Source organism: Podarcis cretensis (genome assembly GCF_951804945.1).
Source record: "Podarcis cretensis genome assembly, chromosome: 9".
Taxonomy (NCBI): domain Eukaryota; kingdom Metazoa; phylum Chordata; class Lepidosauria; order Squamata; family Lacertidae; genus Podarcis; species Podarcis cretensis.
The window spans coordinates 24,526,784-24,542,283 of NC_137178.1; the positions used below are offsets into that span (position 1 = coordinate 24,526,784).

General features: G+C 42.3%; 1 protein-coding gene across 1 annotated transcript in view; it reads right to left on the reverse strand.

Moving 5' to 3' along the window:
* Window positions 1-8,434: 8,434 nt before the first annotated feature.
* PAPSS1 (3'-phosphoadenosine 5'-phosphosulfate synthase 1) overlaps window positions 8,435-15,500 on the reverse strand; it is a 53,810-nt gene continuing 46,744 nt past the window's right edge. Inside the window, exon 12 of the mRNA XM_079990230.1 lies at window positions 8,435-9,155. Coding sequence (XP_079846356.1) covers window positions 9,017-9,155 — 139 coding nt within the window. The 3' untranslated portion in view covers window positions 8,435-9,016. The remainder of the gene's footprint in view (window positions 9,156-15,500) is intronic.

Genomic DNA, 15,500 nt, shown 5'->3' on the forward strand with positions numbered 1-15,500 from the left:
TCATACTTAGGAAGTCTGCTTCTCTTGCTTGTGGCCACTGCTCTTTTAAATGCATCTATTCCCAGCTTTGATGCAAGGAGTCAAAAAGGTGACCTTTTCACCTGCTGAGACTGAGAAGCAGCAGGGGGTAGCTGAATCCTGTCTGCCTCCTTTTCAACGACTACATGGTGTCTCACCACAGTTTTGTTGTGGCTGCAGTCTTGCAAGATAACCATGCATAAAGCTCTGTATTGCATAGCTCTACTGATGGGAACAAAAAAAAAAAAAAAAAACCAGTGCATCCTTCTTGAGACCCAGCTCAGACAGTGATGCATTCAAGGAAGCTTGCTGCAATGTCTTTATCTTTCTTGCTCAATCCATGTGCAAAAGCAAGTCCATTTAAAAACTTGAAACCCTTAACCAACATTTTCAAGTAGCCCCTTCGTTCTCTTCACACAAGCTGAGGTGCAAGAAGGCATCTGCTACTTCCACCTTCACTCCTTTCCATTCAATAGTTGCTGGGCTTAGCGTACTTTAACATGTCTCGTTGCAAAATTACAGGAATTTGCCTGTTAAAAAATTCACAAAATGCAAAACAATGACTGGTGTTAAAGTTCTCTGCCAAAAACATTTATTTTATTTACAGGGCGGGATTTTTTAGGGTGGTGGTGTATGCATTGTGTGTGCAAAAAAGAAAGAGAGGTTTTGCTATTTTTAAGTTATATTGTGCGTTTTAAAAAGGAGGAAATCAGTTTTCCCCTTTCACATGCTTTGTCTGCCTCAGCCCCCACTCCTCACATAATTGAAAAATGATGTTGATTGAAAGGTTTTAGTTGTTATTCTTTTATATATACTGGATACTGTGAGAATCTTGACTCAAAGCTGAACAGCTTTAGAAAAACAAAGTTCTGGCATCCGTGGCAGGAAAAAGCAAAGAACCTCATGCTAAGGGGTTCAAAATACAAGCAAAGCTGTCACTGAAGTCCATCGCTGTTCATTCAGCAAATTTATTTATTTATTTAGTTTCACTCAATATTGCTTCAAGTAGCCTTTAAGGAGCCATTGATCATGGCACCCATGAGCATGTCATGCTATTGACTGACAACAAAAGAGGTGAGTTTCTCTTTACCAAAGAGCTTAGAATCAGAGTTGAAAGGAAATAGCACAACAAACCAATTTCCACGCCCTCCCCTTTGCAGGTTGTGAAAGGTGGAAGAATCCATTTCAGATAATTTTGAGGTAGGCAAGGTGATACATAACTCACAAAAAATCCTCCCCGCTCCTGCTGGAAATGGTTTACTCAGGATGTCCTGGAATGCTTATTGTTAATGTGTATTACATTAATAGCCCATATTTTGCCTAAGGAGCTCAAAGTGGAGTACATGTACCTCCATTTTATGCTCATGGCAGATCTCTTGAGGTTGCTTAGGCTGAGAGACAGTGACTGGCTCAAGGACACCCAGCAAACTTCATGGAAACATTGTGGGCCTCCACAATTCTAGTCCAAATCTCTAACAGCTACATGATGCTGTGAGGGATTGTCAGAAAACCAAAATGGTGGTCAGCTGCCACAAGGAGCAAAGATGAGCACCTTCTATGCATGGAATTCACCTCCTGGGTACTCCCAAGAAGGAAGGTCATTTCACCCACACTTTCATGTGCATCTTCCCTAAATGTGGTCAGGAGAACTTGGCACATAAAATAAGGCCAGGACAATTTACAACCTGAGAGGCAAGATGTGAGAGGTAATTAAGGGAGGGGAGGGGGAAAGAATACTGTATGCATTTAGCTTCCTTTCATTTATGAAGGTGATGAGAACTAAAAGGGTTAACAGAAGAGATGGGGTTTGAAGAGGGACTTAGAGAGAGAGGCAGCTTCACATAGGTGTGTTGGGATGGAATAAGGGCATGGAACTGTGCAGAAATTATAGACATACACACTCCTAATGGCTGGGAAATTTGGCAGAGTAAGATCAGTAAAAGGATGGAACCCCAGGTAAAAACAGGATAACAAAGCCTAATCCTAGCAAAAGAAAATAACTAGTTTTCTTAAAGTGATGTTTTCTTATAAATCACTTCTAAAATCAGATTTCAAAATGAGGGAGACCAATCTCACAAGCACAGCTACAGTAGTTTTAATGTTATAGTTCTGTCTCCTTGTCATATATATTTCACTTCTCCCTTGTGTAACTTCCACACTGGACCTCGGCGTTGAAGGAGGGTGGGATGTTGGGATCATCAATATTTCACTGGAGAGCCATTCAAACATATGCCTTGATTAAATTGCCAAAGGCATCTCTCAGCATCTCAGGTCCTGGAAGCCTCCCTCTGGATTCCTTAGCTCCAAACAAGCACATCAGATCCTTCCTAATGAATCTAAATTAAATGTGAAGCAGCAATTACTCTTGATTATGCCTCAGCAGCAATAATCAAGGGAACTGGAGGGAGGACCAAAGCCCAAATAACCATCTGGGAAAGACACCATTCTAGACTAAGCATTCTCAGTCCACCAGACAGTGGGAAAATGGAAAAACACAAGGGTAGGGTTACAAATGACGTAGCTGTTCTTTAATGGCTATATAAAATGGAGGGTGAAATTCTCCATAATGAAGAGATTCAGTGCACGGCTCAAGTACTTGTTTAACTCCCATTGGGATTTATTTACGTGTGTAGGGTAAAGCATACTGCATAGTTAAGTTCGCCACAATGGTCTTGTGCACAAGGAGTTTGGAGAAAGGTTCCTTTGATTCCATCCAAGCCTCATTGAATTTTATGGGGGTGGGCGAACTCAAGTGATTTATACTTGGGGCCATTTCTTGTCTTTTAGGAGTTGCAGATGTGGCTTTAAAGCCTGGTGATGGTTTTCAGGGGAACAGCCTTATCCTCCTCTTTCCACTTGAAGAGTTCAAGCAGTATAAACATGGAGTTTCCAGGAAAATCGATGGTGACATTATAGGAACGAACTTGGCTTCCCTACCAGCCACCCTCACCCCTGTCGTAACAAAAAGGAGATGGGAAAGAACAGCTTTTTAATTATTTTGCATGGTATGCTGTGGGAACTTTCAGGAGGAGCCTCTAATCTCCTGGTCAGCAACCAGTTTTCCCAAAAGGCTTCTTTTAAAAGGACCAGGAATAGACATGGTAGGCCATAAGCCCCAGACAAAAAGCCTGTGGCCTACTACCACCAATGTCATTCTTTCATATATCTCTTTTGTCTCTAAATTGGTAACAAAGCAGTAATATGATGTTGTGAAAGATCCCAATTTTGCCCTTCATTTACCAGTCTCTACCCAAATAAGACAACTTGATCACTAGCAGCTAGTATTCAGAGGAACAGCACTTCCAACAGTGGAGGTAGAATATAGCTTTATCCTCTATGAATTTGTCTAATCCTCTTTTTAAGTTAGCCCAGTCCTCACATGTTCTGGGAACAAATTCTAGTCTAACTTTGCACTGCGTGAAGAAGTCCATTCTTTTGTTTGTTCTAAGACTTCCAACGTTCAGCTTAACTGGATAGCCCTAAATTCAAGGGAGATTTTTAAAAAAGCTTTCTTTCTCCACTTTCTCAGCAACGTACATAATGTTACACATTTCTGACATGTCCTCCCTAAATCCCATTTTTCTAAATTCCTTTTACGTGTGCATAAACGCTCGTACAGAAAAACTTGTTCTAATGTTTACTCTTTTGCAAATACATATTGATCCTCTTAGGCTTTTAAGGGAATAGCTATACTTAAAAGTAAGCATGTATAGCATGCGATCAGTGGGACTAACTCTCTAAGCATGCTTAGGACTGCAGCCTCTGAAGAGCTGTGCTATTATCCATTGCCCTGCATTGATTCTTTTAGTCTTCACTCAGGGATAGGTCTCAGGGCTGCTTTCGCAGTTGCATTGGTGGCAGCACAGCATCATGTGTGAATGCTACAGAAATCCAGCAGTAGAGAAAGAACTTCACATCACTTCACTGCAGGGAGTAGCCAGCATTATATTACATTTCCAAATCTTGCTGAAATACAACTCCCATAATATCTCTGGTCAATGGCAATGTTGGCTCTGGCTTGTGGGAGCTGGAATCCAACAACACTGGAAGGGTACCACAGTTCTTAACACCCAGGATGGTCTGTAGGGAAAGAGGTGGTCTTTAGCATCAGTGGCCAAATCCACAAAAAGTTCATGCATATAATGTGTGCGAGGAGGGAACGCAGTGACTAGGGAGGCCCAGCTGGCCCAAATCCTAAGGGCTGTGCACTGAGAATGGATGGCTGAAGGGGAGCACTTACACATAAGCAGCTGGTCAGCCACAATAAATGCATCAACATCAGCAGGTGGGAGCTGGCACAGCCTGCAGCACAGCACCTGCATCCTGCTCATCGCATGAAGGGGACTTTGGTCATGCTTAACTCCTATTAAAGGGACGCGGGTGGTGCTGTGGGTTAAACCACAGAGCCTAGGACTTGCCAATCAGAAGGTCAGCGGTTCCCGTTGCTCAGTCCCAGCTCCTGCCAACCTAGCAGTTCGAAAGCATGTCAAAGTACAAGTAGATAAATAGGTACCACTCCAGCGGGAAGGTAAACGGCGTTTCCGTGCGCTGCTTAGTCATGCTGGCCATATGACCTGGAAGCTGTACGCCAGCTCCCTCGGCCAATAAAGCGAGATGAGTGCCGCAACCCCAGAGGCAGTCACGACTGGACCTAATGGTCAGGGGTCCCTTTACCTTTACTAACTCCTATTAAAATCAACATGACTAGTTAATCCCATTCATTTCAATACAACTTTAATGTGCCTTTCTTGGACTATCAGCCATATAATTTAATTTATTGCTAAGGGGATTAATAGCCCGCCTTCATACTGTGCTCCCATGGTGCCATGCAAACAATTTAATAATTATTTGGCAAGATGCAGATGGGCAGTCTTCAGTTCAAATTCCGTGTCTTGCCCCTTTCTCTTCATCTTCTATTTTTCCCACTTTTATAATTTCCCTTCTTTCCTTCTTCAAAAAGAACGGGATAGTGATGGTGGAACTTCTCAGAAGTTAACCGCTGACCTATCCTGCTAGAAACACAAGCAACACAAAAATTAGGCAGCATTAAATCAATGATCATTCTATAAATGAGGAGAGAAAATAAATGGGCAATTCAATAATGTTTAGAACAGCCTAGGAAATGATTTTTGGCCCCTTTGACTGAGGACTTTGAAGGTCACTTCACACCATATGGCACTTGGAGGTGTAAGTCTCCAATACACTAAGCATGGCTCACATTTACACCGCTAAACCGCCTTCCAAGATCACACCAGAAGGGTCTGATGCCATTTTGCCAAACACGATGCTCCTTTTAGAATAAAGCTTCTATTTAAAAATTTGCTTACCAAGGTCTTTGTGGCCCATTTCTTTTAAGAATCAGTCAACAGGGCTGACTTCAGTGCTTCACTTGCAAATCTCCTTAGACAATCAAAGACCAACAAAACTGAAACCCACAAATACATCCATTGTGGTTTCTCCTTACTGATTTTTATTAGTGGTATTATTTGCAATGTAGACCTTTGGGTTGGCTCCAGGGTTTTTCTTTAATAGCTTTATGCAACAGTCCCATGTCTGGTAGTACTTATTGAGCAATCCAGGGTTTAAGATCTCTTACTGAGCATCCCAAATCCACGCCAGCACCCTTAATCTTCATTAAGAGAGTGACTTCTCCGTCCAAGTTCAGGACCTCAGATTCTGAACGTGAATTTATATAGCTTTAAAAATAAACAACTTGGAGCCTCCATCTTGCAAAGTGGCATATACCTAGCCTTTAGCTTCTTTGTTGACCCTAGGGGAATAATTGACGTCACTTAAAGTAGGTTAGAGAAGAAAGCATCATCTGGAATAGATATCTCATAGATGAACTGTAATGGTTTTATAGCACTTATTCAACTCACCAAGATTTAGCAAACTCCATCCACCTCATTAACTTCAGTTTCTGGGGAAAGGAGAAGAGTGTCCCCCACTCTCCTGCTTCATTGATTTTAGGGTTCTTCAAAACTATCAAGAGTTTTATTTTATTACTCTCCCTCTCCACCCCCCTCCCAGCCCTGAGCCAGTCATGCTCCATGTGTCAGGATGATTTCTGATAGGGGCAAATAAAAGTTCCAAGGTTACAGCAGGATTAGGACAAACATATGGTCCTCCTGCGTAAGATTAAGAAGGGAAGATTTCAGCACACTGGCAAGGACCATAGCTAGACAGGAAAAGTATCACTTCCGTGAATTTTGTATCTAAATTCAAAGTTAATGACCCAAAGACATTGCTTGAAAAGATTTTCAATATGATCCAAGAAGAGAGGGTCTTTGGATAGATTGTCATATACTGAGTAGCACGGGGAAAGGTTCAAAAGGAAGTCTGCTTTAGAGAAACCAGGTGGAAAACTTCACTGGTTTTCAAGAGACAATTTGGACCAGTAAATCTAGCAGGAGTTAACAGGAGCCAACAAGCCATTCTAGTGTCTTCCACAGTGCCTGGAGTTGAAGATGGGATTCACTTGCCCTATCACTGTATCTAGAACTCACACATCTCCCTATGGGACAGATATGCAAGTACAGTGGTACCTTGGGTTAAGTACTTAATTCGTTCCGGAGGTCCGTTCTTAACCTGAAATTGTTCTTAACCTGAAGCACCACTTTAGCTAATGGGGCCTCCCACTGCCGCTGCGCCGCCGGAGCACGATTTTTGTTCTCATCCTGAAGCAAAGTTCTTAACCTGAAGCACTATTTCTGGGTTAGCGGAGTCTGTAACCTGAGGCGTATGCAACCTGAAGTGTATGTAACCTGAGGTACCACTGTACATTCTTTGGACATTACAGAAGTAATGCCGTAACAGAAAACGACTTGTTCCTCCTCATCCCTTTCAAAGATGTAGCATCCAAGCATCTGCTAAGCTAAGGAAATGGCAAATCCTCAATTGCTGGAATAAAATGCCCAACTTTACTGTTTTACTGTCATGCATCACCTTTGTGAGCATTATGCAAAGTTCCTATGAATAGAAGGAGCTCATTTACTCAAGAGTGAAGCAATTGGAACACCTAGGTCAGCATTTTCTAATGTAATATCCCATGGTCTCAAGCAGAAGTCACTCTCAGAAATCTCCACCTAGGGTCTTTCTAACCCCTTTCTGACTATGCTGGGCTGGGGCTGGTGGGAGTTGTAGCCCAACAACATCTGGAAGATCACAGGTTTCCCAGACCTAGTCTTGGAAGCCTACCACATTTTTTTCCACAGCCATTTTAAACTCTGCCTTTTTCTGTTGACATTACCCATCAGGATACATAAATAATTTGAATTAGATTCCTCCCACCTTCTTCCTCTTCAATCTTCTTTGCATTGCCATATTTCTGCCCACAGTTTAGGGTCTCTGTTAGTGTTACTCACTTAATATTGAAAGAACAAATGCATGGAAAAGCACCCTATGGCTCTTCTCATTTCCTTGGTGTTTATACTGAGCAGCTTAGTTTAGCTTTTTACGCACCTACAACTGCAACATACTTTGCTGTGGAATTAGAATGATCAGGACTTGAGATGAGCATAGGAAGATGCCATGTATACAGAGTAAGACCATTGGTCAACCTCACTCAGTGCTGTCCCCACTGATGGTAAAGGTAAAGGTACCCCTGCCCATACGGGCCAGTCTTGACAGACTCTGGGGTTGTGCGCCCATCTCACTTAAGAGGCCAGGGGCCAGCGCTGTCCGGAGACACTTCCGGGTCACGTGGCCAGCGTGACATCGCTGCTCTGGCGAGCCAGAGTCGCACACGGAAACGCCGTTTACCTTCCCGCTGGTAAGCGGTCCCTATTTATCTACTTGCACCCGGAGGTGCTTTCGAACTGCTAGGTTGGCAGGCGCTGGGACCGAGCAGCGGGAGCGCACCCCGCCGCAGGGATTCGAACCGCCGACCTTTCGATCGGCAAGTCCTAGGCGCTGAGGCTTTAACCCACAGCGCCACCTGCGTCCCAAGCGCCACCTGCGTCCCACTGATGGTAGCGAGTCTTAATTGCAATGGGTCTACTGGGATCAGAACATCTTTAGATACAATTCATTGTGTCTAAGTAATAAGGAGACAGTACCTAACAAACACTGACATTCCTGACTATCTTTCCCATATAAAGGGTATGTTACCATCATGTTTTGAAAGGGGAAACGAGTGAGGTTCAAGGAAGCACCTTTGAAGTAGCTCCCCTGCTCCTACTCCCTAAAAGTGTATCTTAAGTGATAGTCATCCAATGGAAGTGACAACCAGCTCTTCAACAACTAAAAAAATGTGAATGTCATGTTAGAAGACAAGGGCGAGGTTGGAGAGAAAATTGCAAAACTTTTTTTTTTTTTTTTTTTTTAAAAAAGCAGGCAACTGTGTTAAGCCTACCACAAGTATGTGAGGCAAAAAAATCAGTAATGCTTAAGGATTTGCAACCACAAAATTCACAAATTTGGTACAGAAAGTTTAATTTGCAATACAGTGTAGTCTATTCTGGAGATTCCATACAAGAACTTCAAAGAGCACTGGCTGAAAAGTACAAGGTTAGTATCTTTTTAAAAATCTTTTTCGTTTTGATTCGATTTAGCACCTATATCTAGCTGGTATAATCAAACTGCCATATTTAGCCTGTAAACTATGAAAAGCAACATACCCACACAGAAAAAGAAATGAGATACATTAAATAATGTGAAAGGAGGGAGGGAGAGAGTTTCAGCAGCACTGAGAACCGCAGGGCACAGAGGTATAATAATGTTTTAGAAAGACGAGGTTTAGAAAACTTACTGCAAGAATATCAACTGTAATAAAAATAGAAGACATTAGAACCAGCAGTTTGTTAGGTGCCAATAAGTAATGGAACCCATAAGAGAAGCAGAAAACGATGCTAAGTTAAGGAGAAAGGGCCTGGTGTTTTTTAGAGGAAATGCTTCCTGACAGACACGACAACAAAGCAGCACCAAAACGGCGATTGTGTGGTCCTCCTTCTTGCTAATAAATCAAACGTCAAAGGCTGATCTGCAACAAATAAGTAGCCTAAGCCTTTTCCAAGGATTTGTAATACTCTTTCAGCACAGTCCATGCTTTGGGAGCCATGAAGCCTTCGGGAGGATTTTGTCCTTCCTGAGCCATTTTGCGCATGCGAGTTCCTGAAATGAATTCGAAGTCTTCGTGGCTGAAACGAAAAGCAAAAACAAAAGAAAAGAAAAGAGGGTGAATCAACAGTTTCGACTAAACTTTGTATTTTAAAAATACAACCGTGATCTGCAAGTGCCCACTGCTGAGCAGTCTAGACCCTAAGGGCCTTCCATATGTTGTCAGACTACAGATCCCATCAGCAGGGCCAACTGTCAGGGATGATGTGAGTTTTAGTCCAACATCTGGAGCAGGCTTCCTCAAACTAAGCCCTCCAGATGTTTTGAGACTACAATTCCCATCATCCCTGACCACTGGTCCTGCTAGCTAGGGATCATGGGAGTTGTAGGCCAAAAACATCTGGAGGGCCGAGTTTGAGGAAGCCTGATCTGGAGGCATGAGGTGCAGGAACTGCTGCTCTACGGCGTCTCTATATGCAGTAATAAATAGAACAAATAGGAAAAACCATATACACAAGCTGGACCTGCAATAAAATGTCGCTCTTTGGAATGTTGCTGTTCAGAGGTCCAGCCAGCCATGCCCTTCACCGTATATAGCGCATTCCATTTTCCCTTTCTTTTTTTTTTATAAATATTTATTGAGATTTTTTAAATACACAATGCAAAAATGATAAACAATATAACATGTATCATAACACATTTTTCAAAACTTCTTTGGACTCCCTCACGTCTCCCACTCCCACTTACATCATTGTAAATTTTTTCCAGCAATTTATCATCTTATTTATATTCTTAAATCTCATTCAATTAATTTAATCTAATAATTCTCCAAAAGTTTTATATTTTTCTCAATCTCACTTATCGTCAAATTCAAATCTAATTCAATGGTAGGCAGTTATTTATGATCTAGCATCCTTCTTAGCATTCGACCAAATTACAATACTTTTGTAAATAAATCTTGAATTTCTTCCAGTCTTCTTCAACCCTCTCCTCTCCCAGGTCTCGAATTCTACCAGTCATCTCGGCCAGTTGCATATAGTCCATCCATTTTCCCTTTCTCTTCCCCCTGCAACAATCAGCTGGCATTCCATGGCTACCATGCACTCTCAGTTCTCATTGGGCCATTTGGAGGGATTGTCCCACCCCTTTTTTGTACTTCTGTAACTCTCTGGGTACCCTCGAGCGAGTTGGTGTCTTCCTCTTGGGTGTGGCTGGTGCTGTTTTAATGGCATAAGGATCCACACTTAAATAATAGTTCTGCTGCAAATGTATGTGTTTGTGTGCACATGTGCGTGTACACACAGAGAGAGAAGATGCCAAGATGAACCATTTGTTCACCTTATGAAATCCATCACTACAGAATGTGATGTAAGAAATCTAAACTACTGGCTTCTTAGAAGGAGTAGAAAAATATAGAGAGAGTATATATATTTATCACAGTGACTCTGATAACTGAAAAATGGACTGCTACTCTTAGAAGCAATATCCCTCCACATACCAGGTACCACAGAGCCTAGGACTTGCTGATCAGAAGGTTGGCAGTTCGAATCCCCGCAATGGGGTGAGCTCCCGTTGCTCGGTCCCTGCTCCTGCCAACCTAGAAGTTCGAAAGCACATCAAAGTGCAAGTAGATCAATAGGTACTGCTCTGGAGGGAAAGTAAACGGCATTTCCATGCTTTGCTCTGGTTTGCCAGAAGCGGCTTAGTCATGCTGGCCACATGAACCGGAAGCTGTATGCCAGCTCCCTCGGCCAATAAAGCGAGATGAGCACCACAACCCTAGAGTCAGCCACAACTGGACCTAATAGTCAGGGGTCCTTTTACCTTTACCTATACATGGGGGCGTGTTGAGACTGAAAAATAAAACAAGTGGGCATTAATGCCTGGATACCTGGCTGACTGCTATGGGAGACAGTATTATGCAACCCAGAATGGCAATTATTGGCCTTAAATAAAAGAGTGAAGCCATTTTCCTAGAATGGAAAATATTTTCATTCAGTCAGAAACATAACATTTATCAAATTGCCAAAAGGACCCATGGGGCAAAAACCAAAAATCCAGGTCACCACAAGATTTTTTTTTTTTAAGTACCTAGATTGAATTTTATTAAAGCAAATTAAAAATAAGGATGCAAAGAGACAGGAACTTCTAAATCCTCTGGAGCAACAGCGATTAATCCAACAGTAAAATGCAATGGTTTTACTTACTCTGTTTATTCAGCATCTAGTTCTTACTCATCCTCTGCTAGCTTGTTTGAAATATAAGCCAAACGCTGACCTCAGTTGGATATGGCTCAGGGTGGTGGTGGGAGGGGGAGAATAGAAGCCAAATGTTTGCTGGGGATCATTTGTTTGCGAGGGTATTAAGCTACACTTAGCAAACAGGGACTACGTTTTTCTCACAGTGCATGCAACACAACAGCAGCATACATCTTTGATTTGATTCACTGGATACGAAGTTGCAATATCCAGTTATTTTGTATGCAATTCAAGGTGGGATTGTTGCAATTCTTTGATTGCCCTTGTCAAGCAGAACTGAATGAAGAGCAATCCTTGATGATGTCCATCAACTTTGACTGTGAACAGGTTTGAGTTGGTACATTCATATTTTACCTTTCTGAAGCCCATTCTTGTCTGGGTCCTGTTCAAGGCACTTGTTTTGACCTGGGTCCTCCCCCGCCCCCCCGCCCCCCCCCCTTTTCTATCTAAGCAGCAGATTTCTAACTCAAGTCATTCTCTCTTTTTTGCTTGCAATACTCTGCTTTTGTTGAGATCTGGTCCACTCAACTCATTCATCCTTTAAGAACTTTAACAAATAGAGGCTTCCATTATACTCAAGTTGGTTAGATGAGTGTCCGATTTCTTTTTTTTAAAATCTCTATGCTGTTTATTAAATTGCAATCTTTGGGGCAGGAACATTTTTTTTTTTAAAAAAAAAACCGTACGATGTTTTGCTTTTTATAAAGACTTAATATTTCAACACTGGCTGCCGATTAGCTACTGGGATAGGTTTGAGGTGCTGGCACTGGTGCGCAAAGTCCTACACAGCTTGTGACAAAAAGATCTAAAAGAAGGGTCGGACTTTGGTCTTTCAAATTTCAGCGGTGCCCTGTACAAGGCCAAATCCCGCCTCCCCACCCAAACCTCTCACCTGCTCAAATCACTATGTCATAGTTGCTGTGACCTGCGGTGTCCCCTAGGCTCAGTGCCCAGTGTGGTGGATCGGGTCACGCGGCCCTAAATCCACCTCAGCAAAAAGATTGCTTCATCCCCTACATCCCCAACCAATCACTGCATTCTGAAGGAGAAGGAGTCCTGCTGATGCCATCCTATCATGAGGTCTGTTGGAATCCAGCCTTTAGTGAGGCAGCACCTAACTTTGGCACTCCCTCTCACTGCATATCAGTCCCATGCCTTTTCTATTGTCTTTTTGGCACCTATTAAAGTCTTCTAAGACCTTTATCCCAGTTGGTATCTGCCTTGGATTTGAATTGGGTTTTATGTATATGCCGTTGTTTTAAACTGTTTTGTATTTATAACTGGGTTTATTTTAAAAAACTGCTTTTACATATGTTATTATATTGTAAACTGCTTCAGGATGTGTAACGGGAAGCAATTCATAAATGGAAAAGATAAAGGTTAAAAAAAACTATTCTCATAGTGTCGATCATTAAAATGTGGAGGATCAGAAACAGCAACGTTTAGGTTTCTCTTTGACTTCAAAACAGCACGTGCCATATGAGAAGTCATAAGGATGTAACGTAAGAGCACACCTGCAGGATTGCGCCAGACGCCCCTCTAGCCTGGTGTCCTGTTTCCTACATTGGGCAATCAGATGCCCCACAAGCAGGGCACATAAGCGACAGCTTTGCTATTCCAATTATCATTCAACAAGTAGCATTCAGTGGCACACAGCCTCCACAAAATGTGTTTCCGCTTAAGTTTCCATGGCTAATAGCCACTGATAGAGATTTCTAATCTGGCTAATCCCCGTTTTCTAAAGCCATCTAAGCTTTCGTTGCCATCACGACGTCTTGTGGAATACAGAACTCTGTATATTATGTACTGCATTCGAAGAACTACTTTCTCTCTTCTGATCTGAATCCAATTAGTCTGGCTGGATAATAAGAGGCTTATTAAAACAGGAAAGAGTGAAAGCTCCCCCCCCCCCAGTACTTGCAAGAGTTTTTAGTCCAGGGTTTTTTCTTCCTCACCTGGGCAAGTTTTCCACAATTCTGCTTGACAGTCATTCCTACCATCCTCTTGGGACTTGCTTGTACCTTTGCTACGCAGCAATACACATTCTAGTTGAGCTATCAAATTCTGAATGCACAGCAAGTGTTTCTCTAACTAAGCTAAAGGACCCTCCTGCTAAACTGTAGCCATCAGTCAAGAAGCATGTGTGTGGCAACCACCTCTCATTCTCTTGGGCCAACAACAAATGCTCCAGAAGCAGATATAAACTTCCTAGAGCTACTGTATACAAAAACTCTGCAAGGGATAAAAGGACATCTGATATTGCAAAGAGATTAGGTGGTTGTTTCAAGATGGCGCCGAGGTAAGACGCTCTTATCGGAGCTCAAAGAGATCTTTTAACTAAATGTTGCCGGCTCTCCTCCCTTTTGGATTCTATTTCCTTTCATTATTTTGCTGTGCGTTTGAACATTTTATCTTATCTTATCCTCCTCGGTGCCGGGACTTAATGAAGTTAAAGAAGTTTTAACGAAGGCTCTCAGACATTCCCTCTCGAGCACTAAGGCACTCCCTCCCAATTACTCGTTACTTACCTCGCAGCAGTCCAGCTAGGACCGAATGAGAATTGAACGAGATTGTGACCAGAGAACTTTAGCACTTTATCATTCTATTTAGAAGTCTGATCTCATTGATTTAAAAATCTAGTAATGAGAAGAGGCAAAAGACCCAGGTGCCTTGATATAGAAACTGACACAGAGCCCTCTGGTTTTAAACAGAGTAATCTAGATAATTACCTGCTACCTCAAAAACAGCACGTATCTCCTCCCAAAACCTTCCTCAACTCCTTACATGGAATGACAATTGAAGAGATATCCCTAGGAGTAAATGAGGACAAGGCTACTACTCCCATAACCGAGGCACAAGCACTAATTGATAGAAAGGTGGAGCTGCTGGAGGAATGCTGCCTATTGACTGCTCAAACAGTTCAAAAAATCTTTGAACAATTACAAAACATCTCCAAGAAGCTGGATAACCCAGATGAAAGGAGGCAACTCACTCCCTTTTTGCCATCCTTAACAACCCCTGGAAATAAACAGAACAAATACAAATTTATACCTCTAAATCAGTCAAAAATCAGAGGAAGCCCCCCTCACTCAATCAACCTGATACTGAGGCCATGTGAGATTGTTCTCCACATTTTTCCATATAGAGGACCCCTACCTTACTGGGAGTCATCTTTCTGGGCCAGACACCATCTAAATCTGCTCCTTGGTTCTGAGGGCGGAAGCATTGACTTAAAAGCAGTCAAGAGGCTCACTAACGACGGATATTCCAAAAAAGTACTACTAAGATTTGGTAGTCATAGAATCCCAACTAAAATCTTAAGGGTAAAGGCTCATTTAGCCCAGAAAGGAATTTTTCCGCGCCGACATTTTGAAGATATATCACCCAGACCATTGTTTGCATCTAAAAGACAGAATAAGATGAACAAGGCCATTCCACCAGAAGCCGACATCTCCCCTACCCCCGTGGAAGAACCCAGTAGATGGGAGAAACCGCAGTCAGCTACCCGGAAAATTACGCAAGAAAAATCCAAGCTCCCAAACCATGCGACTGTAGCATCAAATAACAACCTCGCCCTTGACACAATAGACTGGACAGTCCCAGAAGAAGAAGATCTGCTGAGTAATTTTGCCAAGCTACCAGATAAAGAACAAATAAACATACTCAGTAAATTGACGAAACTACAGGCCAGATTGACCGAAATTCACCGACAAGGTCAACAAAATGCAGTAGATACAATACACAATCAAACTTTACACTTGCCAGCCTTTTCCCCAAAATGCATAGTCAAAAAGAGAGCTGCAAATGGAACTTTCAAATGTATAGATGCAGAGCTACAAATCCAGCCGCCTTTAGAATATGAAACGGCAAGGAAAAACTCCAGTAATGAGACTACAAACTCCTGGCTGAGATATCAAATACTAGCTCCAAACGAAATAGGTACCCCTTATTTAAGTACCACAAAGGACTCTAACTTTGCCGAACAAAAGATGACCTCCAACAGACCTGACACACCGAGCTCAACACCTAATGAGGCCAAAGAAATGGAAGTAGAGACTAAAAACAGTCCTACTGTCCATAATAGCCTACTAACCACAGAAATCTCTCAGGAACAAGGAACAGTTAAGGAAGAAAATCAAGAAAGGGAGGAAATTCTAATTTCCCGCA